The sequence below is a fragment of the Miniopterus natalensis genome, chromosome 2 (genome assembly GCF_054644295.1).
Source record: "Miniopterus natalensis isolate mMinNat1 chromosome 2, mMinNat1.hap1, whole genome shotgun sequence".
NCBI lineage: Eukaryota > Metazoa > Chordata > Mammalia > Chiroptera > Miniopteridae > Miniopterus > Miniopterus natalensis.
In genome coordinates this window covers 128,948,088-128,965,200 of record NC_142082.1, presented here as the reverse complement: position 1 = coordinate 128,965,200, position 17,113 = coordinate 128,948,088, and the positions used below count along the sequence as shown (strand labels likewise).

Below are 17,113 nucleotides of genomic sequence, written 5' to 3'. Positions count from 1 at the left end.
CTGTACGCTGGCATCATTTGTGGTCTTTGTGGCTTAGGTTACCTGTCAACAGCGTTCCTAGCAAACCATTCCAGTTAGCTGACTTGGGTGTCTTATTTGATCTGATCTGGTTGTTACCCATTGTACTCAATGAAATTCTAGCATGCTGCCATAGAAAGGACATTTAAGAGAAAGAAACAGGTTATTTAATTAGATTCAAAATCTGGTAGGAGCTAAGTTCACACTGGGCATAATTAGTAATCATCATATATATGGCATTTATTTCAGCCCAAATAACACTCTATTATATCCCAGAAATCTGTCATTTTCCCTCCACAAAAATTACATGAGTTAATGTTGGTTATACACCTTTAAATTAAATGTATTCAATGTGTTTGGGAGTAACATGTTCAGAATGAAAACATTCCAAAACTTTATTTTGTTAAATTTCTCTAGTCTGTTCTGAATCTAAATTGCTGTCAGTACTACATACAAAATTTTAAAAAGAAATACATAGTTATAAATTTATCGCTGGTCATTCTCAGTATATTTCAAAATAACAATCAAATCAATGCACTTGATTTCTTGCATCACTTAATACTTTCCAGGAATTGTTTAATCCAGGAAAGAAGAATATCCAGTTCATTGATGGCTTTGTAGATTCCTCTGTTTCCAATCTGCAGATAAAGTAGAGATATAAAAGCAGAAATCTTTCAGATTTAAAAAACAAAGTATTCAAAAACAAGGATTTGAAATACTTACCCTATAAAATGTTCTTTTCATCCTGGTAATGGATTTCACCTCTCTAGCTGATGAAGGACAGGAAATCTAAGAAATCAACAGCAAATACAGATAATATTGTTGAAAAGTCACTAACAATACTCTCATTAATTCAGCAAACATTTATTGAGTAGGTATTATGTTCTGGGCACGGATACGCACAGTCAATAAATAATACATGGTCTCTGTCCTCACAGAGCTTATAGTTTCATAGAGAAAGCAGATGATAAATAAGAAAAGAAACAAAAAGTAAAGTTTACAAATTACAATGAAAGCTGTGTTTGTAGTTCACAAGACTCTATGATTGGGGTTTATAGGAATGATCTACTTTCAATAGGTCAGGGAGGGCTCTTTTGAAGAATGACATTTAGCTTAAGGCCTGAAAAATGAAAGGGAGCAGCTATATTAGGAGTTAAAGAAAGATGGAGGTGGTTGGGAGGATGCACAGGAGAGAATAATTCAGGCAGAGGGAAAGGTGTGCAAAGACCCTGAGGCAGGAAATACTAAGTGCTTTCTAGAAACTGAAAGAAAGAAAGCAGGGCTGGAGCAATTGAACAAGAGAGATGTGGGTAGTATAGATGTGGGAAGGGCAAAAAAAATTTACTTTCTGAAAAATCAGCCTCGCTGTTATGTACCTTACACAGTCATTTGCCAGGAGAAAGAACCAAGAAACTAATATAACTTCTAAATTAAGAGGAGAAGGCTGATGTCCTGTAGCCTAGCGAGGGAAAACTGCCAGTCTCCTTTAAGTAACTGAATTTCAAAAATCCTATCTGAGCACAGGATAGCCTAGGAGATAAGTAGAAAGAAATTAATATCATCTTCTATTCTCCCACAAATTTTTATAGACTTAACTAGAATAAAGGAAAGAAAAAGGTGAAAATACTAAATTTATCTATTTAGTCTTTACTCATAAAACCTTAGCTCTAGAATAGACCTTATTATATAAGCCGAATCTTCTCAATTTGTAGAAGAAGAAACCAAGGCCCAAAGGAGTAAGTGACTCATCCAAGGTATCACAAGAGGTCCTATCCTAGTGGTAAAATAATGTCAGGCACATCAATAAAGATAACAAAACTCATGAAATGGAAGCAGCTGAATGACAACACTTATTACAACAAATGAAACATGATCAATGTCAACCAACAGGTCCCTTTGGGCCAGAATGAAAAGAGGAGAAGTGGGGAGAAGGGGTAGCATTCAGGCTTCTTTTCTTATCAAGAGAAAATAACTGAAACGATTTGACAGTCATATCCTGAATGCTGTTTTCAGGGCTTAAAGGTAATGATGGTGTCATGACTCTGCCCAAATGGAGACTCTTCCTTCAGGTCAGACCCTGCATAGGGAGAGGGGCTTTGATGATCAGGAACAGAAGAGCAGCAGACACAGATTCTGGTTAAGGTGCAGTTTGTGGGATTCACAAGCACAGGCTTGGACCTCCCTGTGATAAGAGCCCTGATTAAGAAGAAGGCATTGCAGCCCAAACCAGTTCTGTGAGGCCAAAACAAAGCATGACAAGTCCAGGACAGTGGCAGCCAATGTCAGAGAACACACTCAGAAAGAATTCACTCTTTCATTAAACAAACATTCCTCAAGTGCCTACTATGTGTCAGACCACATGCTAGGCACTAAAGACATAATATTTGCAAGACAGAGTTAGTAAATAAAATAGTAAATAAAATAGGTATGAAAATTAACAAAACACAAGGTCACTGTTAGAAGGTAAAAGTCAGCAGTTTCAGGAGCTCTCTTCTTTATCCAAATCGCCTTCGACTGAAGACAGAAATACTGAGAAGACGGTTAGGTAAAAATAAGAATAGTCAACATGTAATATGTTAGAGTTTATGTCAGGCACTAATCTGAAGGTTTTAGTTATATTAATTCATTCAGTCCTCACCACAACCCTTCGAGGTAGGTACTGTTATCATCATTTTACAGATTGGGAATCTGAAGCATGGAAGCTAATATTCTGCCTAAGTTCACACAGTAAATGAAAGAGCTGAGACCTGAATCCAAGTATTCTGACTCCAGAGCCTGTATTTAAAAACACTATATTATAATGAAAAAACAACAGTAACAACAGCATAACTTGGAAAAGATATTCCATCTAAGCCAATCTTTTGTTGAAAACCTTCAATATACAGTTTCAAAGAGAGGTTAGTTCAAAGATCTCTTATTATACAAGGGCAGATGCCAGAAATGGCTTTAAAGGACCAAGCTAATTGACAGAGAGGCGAGGGGCAGAGGGGGGAAGAGGAGGGGGAGAGGGAGAGAGAGAGGGAGAGAGAGAGGGAGGGAGAGAGAAATTTCAACCTGAAAATGGACAGTGTGATAATAAACAAAAGAAGAAACCCCGTGGGGTGCGTGTGTGTGTGTTTCATTTTCTTTGTTCATTTTTTCCATTTGTTTTTCAGATTGGAACTACAAAAGAAAATTCTAGAAATAGCAAGCTGAGTTTCAGCCAAGTTAGTAGGTATGGAGAGAATTTAGAGACGTCTGCCCATTATTTTATAAATGATGAGTTTGATTAGATTCTAAGTACTTCTAGCCTAAAATCATCTAACAAAAGTAGTTGGCCCAAATCTTGCAATTGGGGGAAAAAGGGTGGGTGGGGGGAAGAGACTCCATAAAGACAGAGAAGTGATACTTGCCTGATTCCAAGGCACTGTATCAAAGTTCTGACACTCGAGGATCAACTACAAAGCACAGAAGAAGCAAGACACATGGCCCAATATCAAATATGCATGCATTAAGATTTAAAGATTTAACACTGAAAGTGGGAGACCAAAGAAGCCAACCAAATCCTGGACATTACAGAAGTTAATGTCATTAAGGCATTCCTGTGACTATATCCTCTGTCCAGAAAACTTTGATGTGCAGTGCATCCCACAGCAGGGTGGGAACTACAAAGAGGCCTCTGACCTCACTCCATCTAAGGCACATGCTACACTAAGTAGAACAAGAGAGTAGAGAAGGGGAAAAACAAGGTTTGGCAATAAACAAACAAGCAAACACTTAACAGTGCCAGGGTTGCCACTAGAACTATGCTGGTTTATGGGAAGCTTTCTGGTGCCTTGAGCTGTGTTTACTGTAAATGACTCCCAGTAAAGATCTGACCCAGCATTATGCTAAGTGAAATAAGCCATTTAGAGAAAGACGAGTGCCATATTATTTCACTTATATGTGGAATCTAATGAAAAAAATAACCTAACAAGGTAGAAACAGGCTCATAAATAGCGAACAGACTGATAGCTGTCAGAGGGGAATAGGTTGCAGGGTTAGCTGAAAAAGGTGAAGGAATTAAGCTAAACCAACACAACAACTCATACACAGACCAGAGGGAAAGGGAGGGAGGGAGGGAGAAGATTGTATAAGGGGGCGTAAATAGTGATGGAAGAAGACTTGGCTTGGGGTGGTCAACACACAATACAATATACAGGTGATGTATTATAGAACTGTACACCTGAAACCTATATAATTTTAACTGATGTCACTCCACTAAATTCAATAAAAAGGAAAAATTCAATTAAATTAAAAAAAAAAAAAAAAAAGATCTAACCCCAAAAGTTCTCATTTTCCTGACTATTGTAAATATGTGTACAGACTCAATAGGACAGCCATATTTTACTGTCATGATTCCAATTGCTTTGCCTGAAAGGAGGATTTTATAAATGAATGGTTTCTTTTACTTTATATTTCAGTGTATAGTTGCATTTGCTGAAAACAGAATGCACAACAAAGGATAGACAGTTTTATTGTAAGAATGGCTGAATGATTTCACAAACTCAATCAAAGCAGATATGATCTAGACTAAAAGTAATTTATTAGTAAGGCTAGAATAATTAGGGGCCAGCTCAAAGAAAGGTGTGAGATAGTCACAGAACAACAGAGAGAAGGCCTAATCATTCAGCAACTCAATGCGTTTTTATTGAGTCCTAACCGTATGCGAGCATACAGTGGCATCTCTGCCCACGTGGCATTGATTTGTAAAAGTCCCCTACATGATGAAAATAGCTGTAGGGCTCAAGTGATGGCTCACCTACTCAGACAGTGACGAAAAACTACAATACTATGTGATAAATACCATGATTTTAAAAAAATACAACTGCTCTGGGAGACAGAAAAGAGGTAAGCCGAGTGTGGAATCCCAGACGGCTTCCAGGAGGAGAAAACAAGTGAGTTGCATCTTGCAGGATAAGACGGAGTGGAAGGAGCAGGGACAGAGACGAGTCGGCAGGGAAAGCACGATGTTCTGAGGCTGGAGAGAAGGGGTCACTTAAACCTCCTTCAGGCCTCAGCTGAAATCCCCAGACCCAGTTCTCCGTGGCCTGATATCCGTTAGCCCTGCTGCGGCCCATCCTCCCGTGTGTTCCCTCCACAGCACCTGCCACAACCAGGGATGAGCTGAAACTGGCTGGAAGCCTTTTTAAGGAGTTCTCTGAGGACACGGATACCTGTTGATTTTTGTTAAATCCCCAGCATCTGGAATAGTGATCAGCTAATACTAGATACTCAACAAATGTCTGTTTATTAAATGAATCAATGAAGGAAATGCAAGCATCAGCTCACGGCTTTGGGACACTGGTTTAATAAGTTTGAAGCATGTCCTAGGATTAATGAGCACTAGAGCTCTGCTTAAAACAATTGGATGAACAAATAATACAATCCTTAACCGGTGTCCTCCATGTCCTCACGTGTTTGAAAAATCACACAAATATTTATTATGTGTGATAGTTAAAGCAAAAATGAAAAATCCCTCCTAACTGAAAATTCTGAGAAAATGAAATAATTGGGTCAATGAGTGGACAGCTAGCTACTCATGTGGAGTCCCTCAGAGAATTGTCTGCTCATACTGTGTCCTCACAAAGAACAACCTCCAATCCTTCGTACAAAAGGAGTTTTATTATATTACCTCCTATTATAAATATATGCCATATTCTCACCACCATTAGAGAAATGTAAAACCGTATGTAAGATCTTGTATGTTTTATTTACCTCCACATACAACTTCAGATGGAATCATAAGCATTCCTTTTTGTTTTGTTTTGTTTAGGGTTTTTGGTTTGGGTTTTGTTGTTATTGTTTTATTTCTTATTTATAGAAATTTTTTTAGTTAACCTTAATGGTTAAAGTAGTTCCTACTTTGGCCATGGCCTAGGTTTCCTGAAACTTTCCCCCAGGATGCAAATGATAGATAAGGGATTAGATTAAAGATTAAACTTATTGTATTTTATTGTATAACAACATATAGGTTTTTCAGTGAATCTTATTAACTTTTTGAAGTTTTTTTATGTGAAGTCCTACAAATATTTTCTGAGGTGCATTTAAAATAACAATTGAGAAAAGCATACCAGTGTAGCCCATTTTGAAAACAGACTTTAAAAAATCTTATGTCAGTTCGTCAAAAGGATGGGTATTAGGGCATCAACACAAAACTACTGAGACCAGACAGGTTTATAGGAAACTTAGAAAGAAAAGTTTAAAATTAACATTATTGGAAGAAAGCATAACTATATTTACAACCAAACAGGTTGCATGAAAGGAGAAAAGAGTGAATAAACTATTAACCAGTGTCTCTCTTCAAAAGCAAGTTCATAATCACACATTTAATTTTTAAAAAGCAAAAGACAGATATTCAATACCTGAGCAAATATATATCAAAAGAGTTGCAAAACATATCCTATTTCTGATTCTCTATAACTAACAGAATCATTTGATATACATTAGTGTCTATAATCTCACTTACCTGCAGTTATCTTAGACTTGTAAAACAGAAGGAGCTCTTACCCTTTGCGACAGCATGGATGGACCTGGAGATTATTATGCTAAGCGAAATACGCCAGTCAGAGAAAGTACCACATGATCTCACTCATATGTGGAATCTAATGAGCAAAATGAACTGATGAACAAAATAGAACCAGAGGCATGGCTACATGGAAGAGACTGACGGATACCAGAGGAGAGGAGGGTGGGAAGGACTGGATAAAAAAAGGTGACGAGAGCAGCCAAAGAACATATATGCATAGCCCATGGACACGGCAACAGTGTTGTGAAGGCCAGGAGGGGTGGGGGGCAAAAGGGGGGAAGATGAGGGACATCTGTAATAGTGTCAACAATTAAAAAAATAAAGTAAAAATATAGATGAGCACCCAAAAAAGAAGAAAATATATCTACCAAGATTAAAACCAATACTTGATCTTTTTATCTTTAAAGTGCTACTATAAATTATATACATAATGCAAGTTAACACTAACAACAGATACTAAAGAGGTATTGGATTGTTTAGGAGAATCACTCTTTTGGAAATTGTTCAGAAAATGTAATTAGAAGAAAACTGGTGTTCTATGTATGAGAAGCAATAAGGAAAGACACTTACAATTTTGCAGAACTATTACACGCTAGGTGCTTTGATATAGTATCTCATTTAATTCTTCCAACAACCACAAGATGAGATCTTTGCTGTCGTTAAAGACAGTATTTGGACTTTGCAGTTAATGGAAGAATAAAACAGGGTTGGTCTAGCTCCCTACTTCTAGGTTTACCAGTTTAACCTACTGCAGTTAAAAATATTTGAAATTACAAGGATAAATAATTAGTAATGCTTCACAAGTTGATAAGATGGTTGCAATTAATGATACAAATTACTTATCAAACACACTCCAAGACGTGGAGATACAAATATTCTATTTGCTAAGACTTATCAGACTTTAAGTTAATTACACACAATATACAGACATGCATCTCTCTAATTACCAACTACTATTCAGGTTCTCAAATGTTTATTAAAGTAGATGATAAAATCTTGAAAACTAATGGAATTTTTTTCAGTTCCAACTATGATTATTAGCAATTAGGCAAGTTATTTTGTGAATTCAATTAAGCAACTATTAAGTTCCCTTTCAAGTCTGAGAGTATTTCAGCTCTGTAAGAATCTTTAAAATGTCTTCTTACATATACATAGGTCAACTTCCCATATACCATTTAGCCAAATACCACTTAGTAAATATTATAAAAATAAAGGTATTTTATGTTGCCCATAACTTATTTTCTTTGAATAATTATACTATCTAAATTACCCAAATCAGATTAAGTAAAAATGTAATATTTTATTAGATATTGCAAAATGTTCAGAATGTTACTAGAAACAATGAGATAACATTCGACTACCATGGAGATTTCAGACCTTGGGGTTTCTCATGATAATTATCATGATGCTGTATCTTAAGAGTAGCTAAAGAAGATTCCAGTCTTAGTGGACTTGCACAGAAACCCAAAAGGCAGGTAGCTTATAGAAATCGAAAGACTTCTCAAAAATAAAAAATAATTTAAGTCCATGAGTTAATAATGAATGAAGAGAAAATAACAACTCATTGACAATGTTGAAAGAATGTTAGAAAATTAAGTCCTTATATTGAAGTCTGGTAAATAAAGAAAAAGAACTAAGTACTTTTTCTGCCTTTTTTGCACTCTAAGTTCCTTGGGATAGTCAGAGAGTAATAGGTATGTTCTGTTTATAGATTATTCTCTTTTATAAATAAAGTATAACAGAATTTTTAAAGTATTATTTTGAAATATCTTATGAATAAAACTAGAGAATAATGACCAATGACTGCAAAAATCATGAAAATGGGTGCCATGTATTATGAGCCTCTTAATGAAAGTGCACAACACTACCTATGAATGTAATCCAGCCAAATCAGCAAGCCTGACCTTGATCAAGTCTCTGTATGTAATTACTATTGGATGGGAAATTTAAAAAAAGAATATATTAAATGAGTCTACAAAAATGAAATCAGCAAAATATAGACTATGAAAACCTCTTTAAACAAGTAACCCAGTTTCTTTAATCAATAAATTGCAAGAAGGGGGAGAAAGAGCAGGGAAAGAGAATTCGCAGGGATTGGGTAAAGTTAACTGAAATGGATTGACTCAGTAGAGGGGCAAAATTAGCACCAGACTAGACAATGCTTTGGTCCTAACTAATAAAACTTAAAAACGATATCTAAAAGAATCAAACTCCTTTCAAACAATTTAACTGTCTCCCCAAACAAAGTTCAAGAATATTTACAGGATTACAAAAAATATGTAGGACCCAATAAGGTAAAATTTATATCTGACAACCAATCAAAAATTACCAGGCATGCAACAAAGCAGGAAAATATAACTCATAATGAGGAGAAAAATCAAGTAATTGAACTGACAAAAAATTTTAGAATTACAAACAAAAATATCAAAAGAGCAACTATAAATTATTCTATATGTCTTAGAAGCTTGATGAAACATTTATCACATTAAGTAAGGAAATGGAAAATATTAAAAGGCCCAACTCAGACTTCTACAGATCAAAACTACAAAGTCTAAGATGAGAAATAAACTGAATGAGATTAACAGCAGATTCAACACTGCAGAAAAAAAGATTAATGGACTTAAAGATGTAGCAATAGAAACTATCCACAATGAAACACAGGAAAAAACGAAAATGAACTGTGGGACAACTACCAATGGCTTAACGTATATGCACTTAGAATTCCAAGAAGATAAGAGACAGAAGAAGGTACAGAAGAAAATTTTTGAATAAATGATGGCAAAAAAATTTCTGAAGTTTATAAAAACTAAAACTTAAAGATGCAAGAATCTCAATTAACTCCAAGCACAAGAAACAGAAAGGAAACTACATCGATGCTCACCATTTTTGAATTTCTTAAAACAAGCAAAAAGAGAAAATCTTTAATACGAAAAAAGCTAGAAAAAAAACATAGGAATGGAAGCAGATTTCTTGTCAGAAGCAATGCAAGCCTGAAGACAGTGGAGCAGCATCTTTAAAGCATGGGAAGGTGGAGATTGCCAAACCAGAATTCTATAATCAGAAAAAAATATATTTCAAAAATAAAGGGGCTTAGGGGCTTTTTTTCCGACATAAAAAATTTGAAAGAATACATCACCAGTAGAACTGTACTACAAGGTATATTGAGTGAAATCCTTCAACACGAGAGAAGATGATCCTAGATAGAAACCTGGTTCTACACAGGAGAACAAAGAGTCTCAAAAATGGCAAAACACATAAGAGTTATAACTGATGAGTCGCTGAAGGGGATAAAATGGAATCATTTTTTAAAAAAATCAATCCAGAAAAAGAAAGAAAAAGAGGGTGATGGAACAAAGAACAGGCTGGAAAAGTAGGAAACAAAGAGCATGGTGGTAGATTTAACCCCAAGTATATTGATAATCACGTTAAATGTAAATGGTCTAAACATACAAAAAAAAATTTGCCAAAGTGAATTAAAAACACACACACCTGAATATATGCTGCCTACAAGAAGCTCACTTTAAATAAAAGTCACAAATAAGTTAAGAGTAAAAGGATAGGAAAAGAAATATCATACTAACACTAATTGAAAGAAAGCTGGAGTGATCATATGAGTAGCAGAAAAGGGTTTCAGAGCAAAGGATATTATTAGGAGCAACAGGGTAATTCTATAACAATGAAAGGGTCAGTTCATCAAGATGACACTATCGGCATTAACCTTTATGTACCTAAAAGCAGGATTTGAAAACACATGATCTTCCACCGTGAATACTGATAGAACTTCAAGGAGAAATCAAGGAATCAAAGATGTAAATAATTGATAGAATAAGTAGAAATACAATCAGTGAAGATGTAGGAAAAAAAAAGGCAAACAGTAACCACACTCATGCAAGACTATCTCCCTGCTCAAAAATAATATACAAATAAAAAATTCTTTAATTGTATCAGAGACTGCTAGCTCTTGACCAAAATTTATTTCCTCTTCTTCTAGGCCATGAGCTAGACTACATGTCCCAAGGTTTCTTGCACTTATTGTGGCCCTGTAATTATTTCTGGCCAGTGGAATACAAGCAGAGTGCTGTGTGTCATTTTGGGAGCAAAACTGATACATCTTCTTCTTGGTCTCATCCCCCTTCACCTACTGAATGCCAAAGGTGTAGGGAATGGCAGAGGTGCCATACAGAAGACGCCTGGTCCCTGATTCATGACCTGGAGGGAAGCAACCTCATTCAGGGAAAAGGCAACTGGAATTTTACATGAGTAAGAAATAAAGTTCTAGAATGCAAAGCCACTGCCCAGCCAGCGTGGGTCAGTTAATTGAGCATCGGCCTGTGCACCGAAAGGTTGCTGGTTTGATTCCCAGTCAGGGCACATACTGGGGTTGCAGGTTCAGTCCCAGGGGGGGGGGGGTGTCACGTGTAGAAGCCAGCCAATCAATATTTCTCTCTCACATTGATGTTTCTCTCTCGCTCCCTCCATCTGTCTTACTCTCTCTAAGCATGTACTCAAGTGAGGATTAAAAATAAAGTGAGAAGCCACTAAAACTTGTGGGAGTATGTGTTACAGCAGCTAGTGTCTCTCTGATATTTAAATTTGTGCATATGCTTGAATACATTCTTAACTTTGGAGAATTCTTACAAATGCATTCTTCTCATACATAAGAATAGGTTCATGTTAAGTACATTTATAAGAATTCTGCATGTTCAAAACGATTCTGTTATTATGACTCTTTTTTATTCCCCCAATCTCCCTTCTCTCTGCTATCCAGTCTCCAACTCCAAAGGTTGGAACCTGGAGCTGAGACAAATCAGAATATTCCTTCAAACAAAGGAATTCTTTCATGTGAAGATAAGATAAAATAAAGCCAGTCAACTAAAACTAGATGGGTAAAAGAAACAATGGATTTAAAAAGTTGTTCGTTCTGCGAAATCGGCTATTCAGCAAACTGACTCAGAGCAGGTACATAGACTATTCTGAAAATATGTTTGGGGGAAGGAGAAATGGGGGAGGGAGGGAGGGAGGGAGGGAGGGAGGGAGGGAGGGAAGAAACCCCCGTAGTTTCAGCCACTCCATGGCCACACATCAAGTATAAATCTTTAAACCCTCATAATGTGGATAATTATCGTTTCCTTGCCTTCATCACATGGTAACAAGTGACAGACACAACGTTACCTGGGAAAGAACAAGTGGGGAGGAAAAACAGGACTATTTACTTGCCATGCACTTTAATTTTGTGCCTGAATTTTGAACTAAGAAATCTAAAGCCTAGAAATGCTCGATGGCTCATGGGTGATAATGCTGAAAGAGCTGTATGGTTATCTACAGCCAGTAATCTCAGAGCTCCGGGTGAGCTGCAGAACGGAGAGAGACACTGATCGTCTCCGGCTGACAACATGTGACCCACTGTCTCATTCCTGATTGTACTAGACTTCGTTTTTAAGTTTTTTCTCTGGTGACACAAAACAACCCTCACCAAGTATAACTCAGATATAACCCAAGATAATGATATTTGGTAATATAATACATCAGTATTCCATCCCTGAAATTGCAGTATTTCCCCAAAGCAAATGTTCCTAAAAATACCAAGGAAGTTTACTGTCCATTTTAAAGGACTAATTTAGTACTTTGCTCTTGATAAGTGAAAAATTCCACCTAGCTCAACATATAATCAACAAATTCAAGTCGAACTCTATTTGGCAAAGTAGGGCAGATTATGATATTTAAAAAAAAAGAAAAAAAATTATCATGACTAAAATATCTTTGCATCTTTAGCAGAGTAATTGTTTTTATTAACAATTCTGGCTGTTTATTTAAAAATGTCAATAAATGCTCAATAAATATTGATAATGGGGGGAAAAGTGTGAAGAGAAGTAAAAATCCACATAGAACCAGCACATTTAAAATCACCATTATGCCCGGCCAGGCGTGGCCCAGCGGTTGAGCATCGACCTAGGATCCAGGCGATCAGGGTTCAATTCCCTGTCAGGGCACATGCCCGGGTTGCGGGCTCATCATTGATGTTTCTACCTCTCTCTCCCCCTCTCCTTTCCTCTGTCTGAAATCAATAAAGATATATTTTTAAAAATAACAATAATAAAAAATAAAATCACCATTACAAGGTAACAGTTTATAAAGAGTTGTAGTAATCCTTACCATTATTTCAATGTATTAAGATACAAAATAAATTGTTGGATTCTCTAAATTATAGAAAGCAATCTATATCATATATTTTGCTTTTCTGTTACTTCCAGGTTTTGAGAGGGTAAAAACATTTTCAGAAGAGCACTCACCAATGATTTGTTGTTGACATAAATTCAAACACCAAGTACCCACATTAAGCAAATGGACTATATGCCAAAATTCTGTATGTAAGTCAACTGTTTCAGATAGCATTTAACTCTGGAAACAACATCATAAATGCAGTGTTGGTTTTTTAAAAAAAATCAACCCCTCAAAATCCTATTTAGACTATAGCATCACACTAACCTAAGCATAAATCTAGAATTCTGGGTCCTGGAAACTAGGGTTGGGCCATTTTCTTCTGTTTCTGGAACATGGGAAAAGCCTGGGACCGGCTTTGAAATATGCTGAGGTTCTGCAGAAATAGAACCCACAGAACTCAGGGCCCTGCTCCAAGTCCCTCCTTGGCAGTTTTCCTGCTCCATTTAGATATGCGAGTGTCTGCTCTGAGGCCCCAGAGCCTGGCTGGTGCTTCTATTTTAGTGCTTTTTTTTTCTTTCTCTTCTTATAATTGTTGTATAGTGGCCTTGCCCTCCTCTCCCTTCCCACTAGAATCCCCTTATACACACAGACTCCTAGAGTGCAAGGTCTGTGTTTTAACTCATTTTCCTCAGAACAACCCCAATAGCAAGGAAAACAGGGCAAATACAGCAAGTGCAATTACTTTCCAAATTGGCTGTTTATATATCGACTATATTTAGTGCTCATTTTTTATTAATATCGCATTCAAGTCAATGTTGCCTACTTCATATTTTATAACTTCTCCCTGCTTAAACTCTGCCTCAATCACTAACTTAGAATTCCACAAGGATCAGCTGCTGATTAAATTTTATGTTAAACAAATACCAGCTTCTGTTGCCAAAAATATAAAATTATGATTGGCCAAAAGATGAAACCCAAGGCAAGCACCTATTATCCTGAAGCAAAAGTCTGAGAGGGTTTTCCAAAGCTCAGGCTCATCCTTTGGCTTTCTTTTTCACAGATCCCGGAGGTGGCGGACACATCCCAACACAGCTCATGAGACAAATGAGCTGAAGCAGTCAGTGGCTGGCTTCAGGCGGGAGAAGGTAGGCCGCACAGCCCTGTGCTCCTTGGGAGGCTCTTGCGGAGGCTGATTGCGTGTTGGACTCGCATTTGGCCATGAGAGGGCGCCAGCCACCTTGGTAAGCGGCCACAACCCGCCAGAAGCGCCACCCTGCTCCGATGCTGCTGTGGCCCAAGTCTCTGAAAGAAGCGTCTCTATTGACAGACTGAGGTCCCTTTAGGAAAGCACTTTTTAAAAAATCAAAGAAAACCAGAGTTCCCAGACGGTTCTATGTTTTCTATCTTTTTCATCTAGAACATTACTTGGTTTCTAGCTATTTGAGCCAAGGAAACTGAACCAATGGTAAAAAAAGACATGCTTGCAGGGGTCGGAGGGGTGTCCAGGTGCCCAGACAACACTGTATTGTATCAGGGAAGGATTTCTTCTAGTGCCCCACCATCATTAACAAACCTCACTTCGAATAACATTAAATTAAATTGGATGGCTAATGGAAAGGACAGACTCTACACCGAGGAACCAAGGTCTCTAGAAAAAAGAGAGACAGAAGGTACTTTTAAAAAGCTGAAGAGGATCCCTGTTTCCAGATGCTGAAATGGGAACACCTTGCTTTTTCCTTTGGATGACTCCACTCTAGCCTGCAGTCACTGCCACAGATTTCTATTTCCCCCGATGGTGGGTGCTTCAATGGACAATTCTCCTCGTCATCACATCTTGTAGTGATAAAAACTCTCTTACTTGGGATAATAGTGATCTAATCAGGGAGCCAAATGAAATATAAAATTATGTAATAAGTCCACTTAAATTTAAGAGACTATACTATTTACTGCCTTAATAAGTAGACTTTATAGATTAAATATAGAACAAACCAAAGATAAGTGATGGCCTTTCCATCATTTCAGGCAATGGGACTGGCCCAGAGCATTTGCTCTGTTCTACAAAGAGGTACCAGTTTGAAATTTTTAATCATTGTCATTATTTTAATGGAATGAGAGAGTTTATTAAAAAAAAAAAAAAAAAAAAAAACATGCAGCCAAAGTCCCAAACAAGGACATAACTTAAACACAAACTAACTAAAGAAAAGTGCATGTAAATTCATTTAATTTTTTTTACCTAACTGACAAGCTCACCTTCACAAAATATGTCTGTATTATGGGCTGTGATTTGGGTTCCTGAGCCCTTTCACAAACCACAAGAAAAAGATATCCTAACTCTTAAAAAATAAGAATCCACCTCCAACTGCCCAGCACTTAAGTCTCAATAGCCATCACGCCCAAGAGTAGAGAGCTCGTTTCCACCTGCCACCCCAAGGGCTGCAGTTACCATCACTGCCCCACCTTGGCACCACCTGCAAGGCACAACCTCAGGAGGCATACTTGGGACCCAAAGTCACAGAAAATATCCCACAGCCCCCACACAGGCAAGTCAACTAATATTGCACAGATCCTGACTTCATATGTTTTTGTTTTGTTTTGTTTTCTACACTGGTCATTATTACTGTGTTTTTATAGACATATGGTCACTTTTATCTTCTTAATTAATTCCCCATTGCTTATGGTAACAGTGACCATAACAGCATCAAATAATTTAGGTCCCAAAGAAGACATAGCTCCTCTTTATTGTGTGTTGACTGAGACCATGCCTTAAAAAAAGATATAACCATCAAAAATTAAATAAATAAATAAATAAATAAATAAGAAAAAATGGCAGTCCAAAAGTTCTCATCAATAGGGAAAGAAAAAGAAAGCAGCTTAGAAGAGTGTTTGACACATAGTACTTAAAAAATATTCATCAAATGAATGAATGAATGACCTGAGAATCATAAAGAGAGAACGATAAAAATTAAATGAATATTTGGGTAGCATTCTGTGTTATTTTCGCTCTCTTCAATATGTTTTACTTGCCATTCCTTACGAAATAATGAACTGTGGCATTCTGAGTTGTGCATGGCTATTTGATCCTGTCTCCCTGGTAATGAGCTCTCCATGTGGACTACAAGCCAACAATTACAAGTCCCCTGTTACTCACCCTTTGATGTGGAGACAGCTTCATACATGCTGTGTTCTAGGTAGGTTCCTAGGATCAAACTCACCATATTGGCTGTGCATACTTACACAGCGGCTCAGTTTCTGCCTAAGGCTATGAAATTCTTCCACAAAGTGGATTTCCTTGCAAACTTGTAACTGGAGTTGACCAAAAACATCTTCCATGAAGAAGGACAGAAGCTGTTCTTGGAACCTGCAGTTTTTCTATAAAAAAGATATAGGAAATTGTATAAGGTAAACCATGAATAGCTTTTGTAAAATGTCACAGAAACATCCCCCTTATTATTACTTAATGACCAACTGGAAAAGTTTAAACGCAGAGGGAAAGGCATAAAACAATCAGAAACATGGGGGAGAAAAAAAGGCCCTCTGGCTTACCATAAACAGCTTTTTTGATTTCTTTTTTAATAATCGTATATTTTTTATACTGTCTTCCTACAATAAAACAAAGAGAAATAAGTTTTACCCAGGATTATAGATGTCCTTTAGGTCACCATTCTAAGCAGAGCCTAATACTTACAGGAATTGTTGCCTTGAGCCTTGCTGCCTTGACATAGAGCATGTCAACAGCTTGGGACAGTGTTCCCCTTGGGTAACAACTCTTGGCGAAGGAAGACTGCTTGTGCTTGGCAATAGCAAGAGAGAGAGTGACAAACAGCAACCCGGACGTCAAAATGCACTTGCCCCTCATTTCCCTCCACCTCACGGGCCTGTGCCACTCACAGCAGCCAGAGAGCTACTTATGTCTGTTAGGCAGGAGGATAACCTACTTATTTTAGCCCTCAAGGCTGCCTCTCCAACGAGATGCTGTGAAAGATAACTTACAGTCTGTATAGAGGAAGATCACTTGAGCTGCTCTATTTTTTTTTACCTTTTTTAGAGTTTGCTTCATAATCAAAAAATGTTGACCACACCATCTGTGACGTTAAGTAAAAGCTCAAATTTACTGGTAAGGTTGAGGCCTCATTCCCCCCTCCCAAAGAAGTCTAAACTTCAGTTGCATATCACAACAGATTTCATTATTTTAAAAGTTATGCCATGTCCATGAAAAGGCCTGATTTCCAAGAAGCATGTAGATTTTTTTTTAATTTCCATATGAAAAGAAATGTCTTTTTCTAACAAGTATCCCAGAAGAATTTAACCAAAGAGTAGAATGGGCAGCCCTGGGAAAGGTACTCATGACGGCATGTAGGTTTTTATTTACCCCTTGACAAATATTTC

At 37.2% G+C, this 17,113-nt stretch overlaps 1 protein-coding gene across 1 annotated transcript; it reads right to left on the bottom strand.

Annotated features, from left to right (window-relative positions):
* Window positions 1–569: 569 nt before the first annotated feature.
* Window positions 570–16,583, bottom strand: IL26 (interleukin 26). The gene is made up of 5 exons (XM_016199820.2): window positions 16,413–16,583; window positions 16,271–16,327; window positions 15,962–16,096; window positions 742–807; window positions 570–656 (listed from the first exon to the last, which is right to left on the bottom strand). Exons 1-5 carry the CDS (start codon window positions 16,581–16,583, stop codon window positions 570–572), a joined length of 516 nt encoding a protein of 171 aa, XP_016055306.1.
* Between the last annotated feature and the right edge of the window lie 530 nt (window positions 16,584–17,113).